This window comes from Misgurnus anguillicaudatus, chromosome 2 (genome assembly GCF_027580225.2).
Source record: "Misgurnus anguillicaudatus chromosome 2, ASM2758022v2, whole genome shotgun sequence".
Lineage (NCBI taxonomy): Eukaryota > Metazoa > Chordata > Actinopteri > Cypriniformes > Cobitidae > Misgurnus > Misgurnus anguillicaudatus.
The window spans coordinates 7,192,501-7,205,278 of NC_073338.2; the positions used below are offsets into that span (position 1 = coordinate 7,192,501).

The following is a 12,778-nucleotide window of genomic DNA, read 5'->3' on the forward strand; positions in this document are numbered from 1 at the left end:
TTCTTGGAAGCTCTACATTTGAGCTCATTGTACAAGTCACAAAATAATTTCTGGTAATCAGTTGTAACATGATCAAGTTAAATCCCTAAATATCATACGAACAACAAAGGAGAAACCTGATGGGGATGTAGCTCAGTGGTAGAGCACATCTTGCGTGTATGAGGTCCTGGGTTCAATCTCCAGCATCTCCAAGTAGTTTTCAGGTGCTGTTCTCCCTTTATGAAAAACCAGAGTAATTGCTGATGTTTCATGATAATTCTCATGTTGTATAGTAAAAATGAAAGCCCTAAATCTCTGAGTAAAACCTACTGGAAATCAAGGTTCTTGGAAGCTCTACGTTTGAGCTTATTGTACAAGTCACAAAATAATTTCCAGTAGTCAGTTGTAACACGATCAAGTTTAATCCCTAAATATCAACAAACAACAAAGGAGAAATCTGATGGGGATGTAGCTCAGTAGTAGAGCTCATGTTTCGCATGTATGGGTATCTGGGTTCAATCCCCAGCTTCTCCAAATGCCTTCATGATTTTAAGTATGCCTGAATAAGTGTTGACGTCGCATCTTATTTACAAGTCACACAGTTGTTCCTCTTATCTGCTTCCAGTAAGACGAAAATCCCTAAACATATTAGCCACATTGAAGCTTATTCAGCTGGGGATGTAGCTCAGTGGTAGAGCGCATGCTTTGCATGTATGAGGTCCTGGGTTCAATCCCCAGCATCTCCAAATGCTCTCATGGTTTTAAGAACGCTTGAATAAGTGTTGGCGTTGCATCTGCTTTATAAGTCATTCAGTAGTTCCTTTTCTCTGCCTCTTGCCTCCGAAGAGGAAAAACCCTTAACATCTTAGCCACAGTGCAGCTTACTTAGCTGGGGATGAAGCTCAGTGGTAGAGCGCATCTATGAGGTCCTGGGTTCAATCCCCATCATCTCCAAATGCTCTCATGGTTTTAAGAACGCTTGAATAAGTGTTGGCGTTGCTTCTGATTTACAAGTCACACAGTAGTTCCTTTTCTATGCTTCTTGCCTCCGAAGACGAAAAACCATAAACATCTTAGCCAAAGTGTTGCTTAACAAGCTGGGGATGTAGCTCAGTGGTAGAGCGCATGCTTTGCATGTATGAGGTCCTGTGTTCAATCCCCAGCATTTCCAAGTAGTTTTCAGGTGCTGTTCTCCCTTTATGAAAAACCTGAGTTATTGCTGATGTTTCATCATATTTCTCATGTTGTATAGTAAAAATGAAAGCCCTAAATCTCTGAGTAAAACCTACTGGAAATCAAGCTTCTTGGAAGCTCTACGTTTGAGCTTATTGTACAAGTCATAAAATAATTTCTGGTAATCAGTTGTAACATGATCAAGTTAAATCCCTTAATATCAACAAACAACATAGGAGACAGCCGATGGGGATGTAGCTCAGTGGTAGAGCGCATGCTTCGCATGTATGAGGTCCTGGGTTCAATCCCCAGCTTCTCCAAATGCCTTCATGATTTTAAGAATCCCTGAATAAGTGTTGACGTTGTATCTGATTTACAAGTCACACAGTAGTTCCTTTTCTATGCTTCTTGCCTCCGAAGACGAAAAACCATAAACATCTTAGCCACAGTGTTGCTTAGCAAGCTGGGGATGTAGCTCAGTGGTAGATCGCATGCTTTGCATGTATGATGTTACACCATCATTTAGCAAAACAGGCACACTACAAGATGGGATTGCCGATGTTTTATCATATTTTCTTGTCGTATAGTAAAAATAAAAGCCCTAAATTTCTGAGGACAAACTTTCAACCAAATGGAAGCGTGGCTTAGTGGAAGTCCCACGTTTGAGCTTCTTGTACCTGTCTCCAATTCCCTGTAATCAGTTGTAATATGATCAAGTTAAATCCCTAAATGCCAAAGAACAATTGACATGAAATCCGGGGATGATGTAGCTCAGTGGTAGCATGCATGTGTCGCGAGTGTGAGGTCTTGGGTTCAATCCTCAGCATCTCCAAGTACATTTCTGGTTTAAGAACACCTGAGTAATTGTGGAACATTTAAGTGCTTATGTTTGGCAGAATCGTTCAGTTTATGAGACAAGCGTGAAAATTGGCATGAGCAGTCTCCATCGGTCACAAGAAAATTGTCCAAGCCACTTGAAATTTCAAGATGGCCAACACCTTAGTGGAGCAGTTAAGTGATATAGTGGTTTATTTGGTGATACAAGCATGAAAATTGGCATGAGCAGTCTATGTGGGTCACTTGACAATAAGCCACCTACAGCTACTTTAAATTTCAAGATGGTGGCCATTTTTCAAGATTACTACCACCTAAATGGAGCAGTTAAGCGATATATTTGTATGTTTTGTGACCTAAGCATGCAAATTGGTATGAGCAGTCTCTAAGGATTGCTTGACAAGAAAACACTCTCAGCCACTTGAAATTTCTATTATTAAGATGGCCGACCTCTGGATCCTCAAAAGGTTAACTTTCTGATACAAATGTATTGTTTTTTTTTTCATTAAAGATGATTTGGTGTCATTTTATTTTAAATGTTTTAGATTATTCTAAAGAACTGTTAACGCATCAAAATACAATTGTGTTGATTTGTTGATTATAGATAGATTAGACAAGAGTGAATATCTGCACTACCAGGGAACAATGGTGATATATTACTGCTGTTAAACTCAGAGTGGGGTTCAGTGTCAGCTAATTGTAAAGTTTGTATCCCAAATGCTGTCTAATCTACCCCAAAACAGTTTGGTAGCCGCACCTGAATTGACAGGTTGTGCCAGCATGGGAGAGCCAAGCCAAGTTAATGGGGTCTTATTTAACTGGATGGTGTACAGATCGCACGGCATATAAATGGCATTGGATGAATGATCGGACTGTGTGTAGGGTTAAGGCATGAACTTAGTTGTATCCCATAAAACAAAGTGCCTGGTAAAAGATGGTAAAAGGATAAACCCTCGGCCTCTGCCTATATATTTGCTGCAGACATGGAAGAAGCCATCATAACAGTTGGGAAAACTAACTGGGAAAGGTGTTTCATTTGAGTTTATTCAACAGAGAGCATGATCGTACTGGTTATGATACCATTTCAAGAAATGTTCCATTATTTCATAAGATCAATGATCTTACTTAGTCCAACCCGACTAGATGAAGGTGATGGCATAGAAAACGCATTGACAAGAAACAGGTCAAAATATCATTCAAGCTGTAAACTTATGTCAAGAGGCCAAGAGGATCCCAGCCCTCGAAATTTTATGTTGCTGTGGGTGGTTTCTTGTCAAATGAATCTGTATCACAAACTAAATGATTTCTCAAGTCTAATTGCCCCACTAAGGTGGTAGCCAGAGGTGGGGACTAATAGTTATTTAGCATATGTTTAATTGAGGTCTTACTGGAAACAAAGTGCTGACTGCACAATTTGGAGTGAGATGTAGACTACCAGTGATCCCTTCTGATTAAAGCCAATCTTATTCCGCCAATATAACTCCTTTGGAATCGAATAAAACTGTAGTTCGGGGTTTCTCTGATGACTGTTATTACAGCCTACAGTGCAACATATCCTATATGTGTAAACTATATTTTAAATCCTCCTCTGTCTAGTTGTGACTGCTGTGTCAATAGATTTAAGTAGGGTGGGCAGCTGTGAAACAGACACAAAAATGGTTCGGAAGAATAGCAGCTATTAGAAATTGACTTGGAATGTTGTTACCCAAAAATTTCATAAAACTGTACTTTACTGTAACTTGCACTGAATTATACATGTGTGTATTTGTAAACATAATGTATGTTGGGCTAAATTTGGAACCGATTTCCTTTATCTGATTAATTACCAACTGATTACTATTTGCACCTACCTATAGGGGGTAAAATGTGTTGATTATTCTGAGACTTGAGTTGGGGGCTTTTCGTGGATGCATGTGGGTAAATGGGTCTCACTAAATCCTTTAATGTTTCCATTCTGAAAACATAAAGTGGGCGTGGTTTGTTGCCAGGGTCAAAAGGCATAGTTTATGTCACTTAAAAATTTCACTGTGGTTTGAGGTTCGATGCTTCTGTACGATGGAACAGTCTTAAAATCAAAGCACCACCAGGCTTTCATTTGTGAAGCTCTCGATTGTGAGGCTTTCGGGCTTCACAGTAGGCAACAAAACACGCCCCTGTGATGTTGTCAAACTCAAAACATAAAGGATTTAGAGAGAGCAGTGGATATAAGTGCTGCTTTGTTTGGAGTCAATGCTACAATTACAATTCTTAGACCAAGGAAAAACACTTCAGGTACTCAATATGCAAAAATATTTATTTATAACACAATAAAGCCACAATTAATATCCAGAACACTAAGTCACATACAGTGGCAAGAAAAAAGTATGTCAACCCTTAGGAATGAACTAGGTTTTTTTACAGTGATTTGCCATAAATTGTGATCTGATCCTCATCTAGGTCCCAACAATAGACAAAAACAATGTGCATAAACTGACAACACACAAATCATTCTAGTTTCTTGTGTCTTTTTTGAAAACACAGATTAAACATTCACAGTGCTTATTTATTTTTTAAATATTAGAAAATTATAAATTAGGAGAATCAGGGCAACTTTAATTTTTATATAACACAGCAACATTTACTTTCAGCCTACGGCAGTCAGTCATTTTCTAAGTTGACAGAAGTACTGGAGACCCAATTATAGCATTTAAACATGGAAAAAGTCAGATTTTTATGATATGTCCCCTTTAAATGATACATTTTTAAATGAAAACATTTTTAGTTAAATTGCTACTCTAAATATAAATATACAATGTACTTTCATACTATTTCCCAAGATTATTATTAATTCCAAAAAAAATATTATTATGCTGATTTTACATAAAAAAAATGATTTCATTCTAACAATTGATATTTAAAGAGCAGTGTATTGCACTGCTCCACATGTCTAAGTATTACATGAAAATGGGAAGAGTTCACAACTTTTTTTATTGTAAGAATAACATGCAGGAATAATGATAATCCCAGCCTGATCTCAAAAGAATTTGTAAAAAATGTACGAGTTGGATCATTCGTATGGATTTAAACAATAATGAAATCCAACCCCTAACCTTGCACCGAACCTCAATGTAGCAGGGGAACAAACATTAATGTGGTTGTACAAATTAAGATAAATTAGGCACTTCATAAAATACGTACAACTTGTATAGGTTGCATTGTAATCTCAGTGCAAATTACTTTACATAAGCAAATTTAAACAGGGCTGGGATTTCAAAATATGATGTGATGTGCACACTAGCTCTGTAGACACAGGATTTTAGATAAAGAAAGTAAAAAATACTTTAAGTTTTACTACTTTGTTACATATTTGTTACAATTACATCTTTTGTAATTGTTTAATTATTAATGTAATTTGCAAATATATGTATAGCAACATGAAATATGTATTGTTTATATTTTCTTGAGGCTTGTTTAATTTTCAAGTGGAACGTTCGCATCACATGTAGTACTTGAATTCACTGCACGTTTGCTGTTGAGATGAAACACCTCTCCACCTTGATCCGTTTTCCAGCTTATGTGTGAGAATTTCAGCCCAGCGCTCTTTAGCTTTTCATTTATCTAAAGATCACCAAAAAAACAACTTTAATAATATTGACACTTATGGCCGCATTAATACACGCGCTTACCTGGGCTTAAGCCCAGGGTATGAAGGTATTTTTGGTGCAAAACACACCTGCACACCCGTGACAGTGTAATTTGTAGTTGTAGAGCTTGTCCACACAGGTGTATCAATACATTTGAAGTCACAGGTGAAGAGTTGCAAACTTGTAGATTTTATTTCTTTTCCTCAAACACAACACAACAGTTACACCTTCACAACCCTTATGAAAATTAACCATGGTTTTACTACAGTTAAAAAAATTGTTACTGTAGTAAAACCATGGTTTTGCTGATAGTAATCAATACACCAAATATGCTCAAGGTTTTTGCTACAACCCCAAAACAGAAAAAGCTGGGACTCAGCAGAAACTGCGAGCAAAAAAGGAACGGAACCACCCACAAATCTCATAAACCTACATTCCACTCACAGCAGAATATAGACAACACATCAAACGTTGAAAGTGATACACCTTGAAATGTCATGTCAAACACCGGCCCATCCCGGACTCCATGAGAGCCACACATTCCAAAAAAAGCCGGGACAGGCAGCAACAAGAGGCCAGAAAAGTCAAACGTACACACAAGGAACAGCTGGAGGAGGCCCAATGTTTAGAAATAGGAATGTTGTCCCAATCTTGTCTAAAACAGGCTTCTAGTTGCTCAACGGTCTTAGGTCTTCTTTGTCGCATCTTCCTCTTTGTGATGCACCAAATGTTTTCTGTGGGTGACAGATCTGGACTGCAGGCTGGCCATTTCAGTACCTGAATCCTTCTTCTAGGCAGTCTTGATGTTGTAATTGATGCAGTATGTGGTCTGGCATTGTCATGTTGGAAAATGCAAGGTCTTTCCTGAAAGTGACGACGTCTGAATGGGATCATATGCAGGGTTCTAAATTAACACCCGCCAACCCGCCAAATGCGGGTTAAAATTAATTTTGGCGGGTGTTAATAAAAACTTACTAGCCAGTTTGGCCGGTGATCCATGAGGCATTGCATGCAAGATACATAAAGCTTCGTTCTCGGTCATTTATCCCTCTAGCAGTACTTCCTACATTTCCCATGAACACTGTGCCGTAATGCTAAGTGATGATGTTTAATACGCCAATTGGCTGCGCGCAGTTTGCAGCAAAACCAGCGCGAGAAACCATGGAAACGAGTGGAGCGTGTCCACCAGAAAACTAAAGGAAGAAGGAGAACGAACAGGCAGAGCAGGGAGAATAGACTAAAAGACAGCGGTGTCGCCACACCCCTTTACTGGGGCATGTGATCCAGTGTAAATATTTTGTGCCCAGGTGTAAATCTCAAGTTAAAATTTTAGCAGTTAACTAGTGTATTCCTCAATAAAGATAATAGCAGCAAAACAGATCTATATGCAATGCAGTTACTCAATTTACGCTTGTAAAGCGACGAAGCAGTTGCACTGACTCGTGCACGCATGTATCCACGTCCACGCGCGTCTTTGCGTTACACGCGAATGTGTAATTATGAAAACATGACGAGAAGTAAGTTTCTAAATAATAATGATAATCTTATTTTGACTCGATCGTTATTGGCTTCTGTAGATGGGCATCAGAAATGATTTGTGCAAAGCAGGGAAAAGGAAGCAGAACGGAGAGATGATGAGTTAAGGGAGGTAAGACAAACTACATCCTCACCCTGTCAGGTATCAGACATTAGAGGAAAATCTCAGGAAAACCTTTTGTCAAGTCTATAGAATTGCATTGATGCTGAGAAAATCAACAGATGTATGTGTTATACTGTTCTGTATTTGCAGATATGAAATTAATATTTATTTTACTAATATTTAACTCTATGACACTAATTTACATAACAGATAGCAGTAACTGTGACTGAGATTATTTAGTATAGCAGTCATAAAATGACTAGTTTCTTAAAATATTCTTGTAAAAATAAGTAATTAATCATTGTATAATGTAGAAAATATATCCTGCTGTCATTATTACCAAACATTTTCTGCCATGTATGCCTCCAAACATGTTAATAATGTTAGGTATGATGAAGATTATACTTAAATATTTTTAAATACATATTTATCTTCCGCAGTAACTGTTGCACTGTAGAATAGTGGGTTAAGTAAAGGACATTGTATAGAATTGTTGCACACTTCTTGCACACAGCAGGCTTTCAAAAAAAGTCAGCAATAAATGGGGGCCCCAGTAAAGCTTAATGTCTATTCACAGAGAAATGAAGAAAGCTTATGTTTCATCACAAAAATGTTGTCATGTTTTGGTGGCACTCATAATTTCTTTTATTTTCACCGGAAAAAAATTGGCTAGTGGAAATGCTGATTGGCTGGTAACTTTAGAAAGTTACCAGCCACTTTGGCTGGTGGTCAAAAAAGTTAATTTAGAACCCTGATCATATGTATCTCGAACTTGGATAAACCTTTCAGCATTGATGGTGCCTTTCCAGATGTGTAAGCTGCCCATGCCACACGCACTCATGCAACCCCATACCATCAGAGATGCAAGTTTCTGAAATGAGCGCTAATAACAACTTGGGTTGTCATTGTCCTCTTTAGTCCGGATGAAATGGCGTCCCAGTTTTCTAAAAAGAACTTCAAATTTTGATTCGTTGGACCACAGAACAGTTTTCCACTTTACCAAAGTCCATTTTAAATGAGCCTTGCCCAGGGAAAACGCCTGCGCTTCTGGATCATGTTTAAACATGGCTTCTTTTTTGACCTATAGAGTTTTAGCTGGCAACAGCGAATGACACGGTGGATTGTGTTCACTGACAATGTTTTCTGGAAGTATTCCTGAGCCCATGTTATGATTTCCATTACAGTAGCATTCCTGTATGTGATGCAATGCTGTCCTAGGGCCCGAAGATCACGGGCATCCGGTATGGTTTTCTGGTCTTGACCCTTACGCACAGAGATTGTTCCAGATTCTCTGAATCTTTGAATGATATTATGCACTGTAGATGATGATAACTTCAAACTCTTTGCAATTTTTCTCTGAGAAGCTCAGAAAACTATTTTTCGCCACAGCATTGGGGGAATTGGTGATTCTCTGCCCATCTTGACCTCTGAGAGACACTGCCACTCTGAGAGGCTCTTTTTATACCCAATCATGTTGCCAATTGACCTAATAAGTTGCAAATTGGTCTTTCAACTGTTCCTTATATGTACATTAAAAGTTTCTGGCCTCTTATTGCTACCTGTCCCAACTTTTTTTGGAATGTGTAGCTCTCATGAGATACAACATGTGCCAATATTTGGCATGACATTTCAAAATATCTTACTTTCAACATTTGATATGTTATCTATATTCTACTGTGAATAAAATATAAGCTTATGAGATTTGTAAATTATTCCATTCCTTTTTTACTCACAATTTCTACTGTGTCCCAACTTTTTCTGTTTTGGGGTTGTACAATTGCTACAGTAAATGTGGTGAAAAATCTATTTGAATGCCTGGAGCAAAAAATGTAAAGTCACACACAAATGTTTCACATTCACAAATCAGTTGTGGATCTATGCAATGAGTTGCATGCGTGTGCAACTGCTTGAATCTACTGCTACGAGTTTTTCAAACACTCTTTATTGCTTGCACCTGACAAGTTTTGCATGCTCTCTTGTTTGCACCAAATATCTGAGATAAGAGGTATGATAGTGATTTGTACAGTTCAGCACTGCCCACCAGGTGGCGCCCCACACTCACTGAAGCAGAGTTTCTTAAATACCACCAATGTTTCAGCGTGGTAAATTGCCTTTATCAAGGTATTATTTTCTCCAAGTGTAGAGCAATGTAAATAGAGTGCTAATTATACACAAATTAAGGTAATTATCTCCAATACTCCAATGATTCATTAGTAAACAAAATATAAAGTCTTCCATAAATCTCAAACAATTAATATTAGTATTAATACTAATACATATACAAGCAGAATATACACATATGCATTTAAATAGATATCCAATCTTGCAGGGTAACGCTGTTTGACCTACGCCACTGTAATACAATTTTAATTGGACCAAATCAAAGAAGTCAATAAGTCTCTACAAGGTGTCTTCTTTAATGTATTACATGCAATTTTTTCTTCATCTGGTGAAAAATGTAAAGTCGTATTGTAACAAAACAGATTTATCCTGTGTGTGTGTGTGTGTGTGTGTGTGTGTGTGTGTGTGTGTGTGTGTGTGCGCGCGTGCATGTGTGTGTGTGATTATTTACTTCTTCATGTATTTATAGTATTTATTTATTAAAAAAATATTTAAAGAGTTCAAAATGAATGTTTCAAAATGAGATAACTCCGTTTTAAAAAGTTTTGTCAAAAGATGTTTATTATCATGTTTTTATTGTGCTATGTAAGTGTTTGTTGTTAGTTATGAAGGCTTAAACAAAGCAACTGCAGTTGGATTGATATTAATTGGAATGAACAATTTACAAACAGGAACTTTAAAATTCTCATTTTGGAACCAAACTCTTTATTTATTCTTACATTTTAATAGTCTAAAGAATCTTTTCCATCTACAAAGATCTTTTTTGTGACAGATTATTTGGATTGTTGGTTATTTATGGAACCAAACAGCCAAAAATAGTTCTGCTATGGCCCGGTGTAGCACCTTTATTTTAATGGTGTATAGATTTAAACTACTGGGTGTTATATGCACAGTTTATTGAATTGCAGCAGCCACAAAAAGTATCTTAAAGGACAAGTTTGGTATTTTACACTTAAAGCCCTGTTTTCAGATTGTTTATGATGAAATAGAATGGTTTTATGTGAAATTTGGCATATGATGCTGGCCCAAGAATTTTCGGGTGTTTATTGTATCACCTCCCACCTCTACAATGGGTGTATGGGTGCACTGGAGCAGTCCTTCTTAAAATGCATTAAACTTTTGTTTACAATGTTTACAAAGACGTGAAACTCACCGAGTGGTCAGGGGTATTCACTGATATGCTCACACAGAAATCGCTGCAAAAGATACTTTCCAACAGGTTTTATCGTAGTTTTTGCCAACTCCATTGACTTGTATTAGATGTGCTGTGAGGTACGGTATTACTCCGCACCGGGAACTTTGTTTGTATTCTTGCAATTGGCAAAGGTGGATTATTGCCACCAACTGGGCTGGAGTTTCTATTATTCAAGCTCTCAACGGAAGAATGTACGGGTGTGAGGCGTTTGGAAAAATAGGTCCACAAGTTAACAACGAATGCCAAAACAGCTGTTGGAAAGCATCTTCTGCAGCCATTTTTGTGTGAGCATATCAGTGAACCCCCCCTGACCACTCGGTGAGTTTCACGTCTTTGTAAACGAAAGTTAAATGCATTTTAGGAAGGATTGTTCCAGTGCACCTATACACCCATTGTAGAGGTGTGATGTGATACAATAAACACCCGAAAATTGTCAGGCCAGCATCATATGTCCAAATTTCAGTCAAAACCGTTCTATTTCATCATAAACAATCTGAAAGTGTAAAATATCGAACTCGTCCTTCAAAATGATGATTTGGATAGGCATTCAAACACATTAACATGAATAAATCTGATCAGATAGTATAAAAGACGAAGACTAACCTTATTCAGAATGGCAGTCTGTAAAGAAGGATCATTCATGTTCTGATATCCAACATTGGAGAAGTTCAGTCTGACAATCTGTCTTGAAAATAGCCTGTCCTCTACAGATAAAAAATTTAAATGTATAAAATATAGTGACACAAATCACAATGGTTTGTGATATGAGTTTATATTTGCTTATTAAATTAATTTACATTTATGCATTTGGGAAAACTTGTATTAAAAACATTGCATTTAAGTCATGCTTTTTATAGATACGTGTCTTCATTGGGATTAAAACCCATGACGTTTCTGCTACTGAGTAATTCATTTGTTTAACTCACCTCCATAGCAGACAAAAGGGTACTTTTGGTAACAGCTGTATCGAACCCATTTACCAGAATTAATTGTTGACATGGCAACACAGTCACCAGATCTTATGAATGGTTGTCCTGCTTCCCAGTTTCTAAAGGTGAGGTTCCACTGATCAGACCACTGCCAAAATTCTATGTACAGACCCATCCAGTAAAAACCATCTCCAACAACTGCACGTATCTGTTGCTGCTCTTGAGAGTTGTGTATAGTGGCCAGATCGGTGTAATACCGTCTGCAGTAACTCTGAGCATCTGTCCAGTTTTTCTCTATATATATTCTAATGTATCTAGTGCTTTCTATTAAGGGAGATGCAAAACAAAAATCAGGTCTCAGCTCTTCTTAGATAAACTGAATGTTAACACACTCAATAAACTGACTACTTACCATTGTAGCAGGTAAAACGAAATGTGGCTCCACAATCAAAACTGTACCAATAATAATTGAGAAATGCAGCACAACGTTCTCCAGCATCAGGTTGTCCTGGGTACCATGGAATGTATGAAATGTTATCTTCTCCATTTGACCAAACCCAATTGCTCTGTATACTTGTTTGCAGTCCAATCCACACTAATCCTCTGTACCCATCGGTTTCATTCACTAAATCTACCATCCTGTTCACATCATCCGTTGTGTCTACAGTAGCCAGATCAGTGAATCTATGTCTACAGTAACTCTGAGCTTGTGTCCATGTCATACTTATGTTTATGTACTGATACTCTCGCCAAAGACCTGTGTCATTTAAATTATGACACCAACCTGACAGCAGAAGCAGCACAAACAAACTCATGTTCATAACTGCTGTCACAGCTGCTCTCTGATGTTTTGCCATCACTGCACCCTGATCAAGATCAAAAATGCAGTTACGAAATGATTTACTGTAGCACAGTGTTTAAAGAAAGGTTTGTTGTAAATGAAAATTATACTTTTTTACCTCAATGTAAGATCCCGTCTTCTAAACTACTTATATTTCTACACAGCTCTAAACTTCTGGTGTCACTTTAGATGGTCAACTCTTACAGTGAATCCGCCCTTACAGTAACTTAAACTGGTGTTTACTCACTATTACAGCACTCTCTAATCCTATAGTTTGACCCCACCCCTACACAGCACGTCAACACAAAGCATATCATGTTTTTACTAACATTTGAATTAAGCATAATTTTCATAGTAAAAGAGTTCAGCTTTAGTCTGCATCATAACACAATCTCTAAACAAAAGTCAATATTATATAACATAAATTATTAATTTATATTTGTC

The 12,778-nt window shown here is 37.5% G+C and overlaps 1 protein-coding gene and 2 non-coding genes across 3 annotated transcripts; 2 read left to right on the plus strand and 1 right to left on the minus strand.

Annotated features, from left to right (window-relative positions):
- The first annotated feature begins 653 nt into the window (after positions 1-653).
- On the plus strand, positions 654-725 carry trnaa-ugc (transfer RNA alanine (anticodon UGC)). Its single transcript has one exon. It is a non-coding gene; the product is annotated as a tRNA-Ala (tRNA).
- A 675-nt stretch (positions 726-1,400) lies between these two features.
- trnaa-cgc (transfer RNA alanine (anticodon CGC)) lies at positions 1,401-1,472 on the plus strand. Its single transcript has one exon. It is a non-coding gene; the product is annotated as a tRNA-Ala (tRNA).
- Positions 1,473-4,317: 2,845 nt separating this feature from the next.
- LOC129441589 (macrophage mannose receptor 1-like) lies at positions 4,318-12,559 on the minus strand. Its single transcript, XM_055201250.2, has 4 exons — positions 11,906-12,559; positions 11,491-11,817; positions 11,168-11,268; positions 4,318-5,583 (listed from the first exon to the last, which is right to left on the minus strand). The coding sequence occupies exons 1-4, from the start codon at positions 12,348-12,350 to the stop codon at positions 5,437-5,439; spliced, it is 1,020 nt and encodes a 339-aa protein (XP_055057225.2). The 5' UTR covers positions 12,351-12,559; the 3' UTR covers positions 4,318-5,436.
- Between the last annotated feature and the right edge of the window lie 219 nt (positions 12,560-12,778).

Excerpts from the sequence above, each read along its gene's own strand:
- LOC129441589 (XM_055201250.2), bottom strand. The coding sequence starts at position 12,350 with ATGGCAAAACATCAGAGAGCAGCTGTGACAGCAGTTATGAACATGAGT. Across the intron at positions 11,269-11,490 it reads CCCTTTTGTCTGCTATGGAG|AGGACAGGCTATTTTCAAGA; the intron begins GTGAGTTAAACA and ends TTTTATCTGTAG. Across the intron at positions 5,584-11,167 it reads AGACTGCCATTCTGAATAAG|ATAAATGAAAAGCTAAAGAG; the intron begins GTTAGTCTTCGT and ends GGTGATCTTTAG.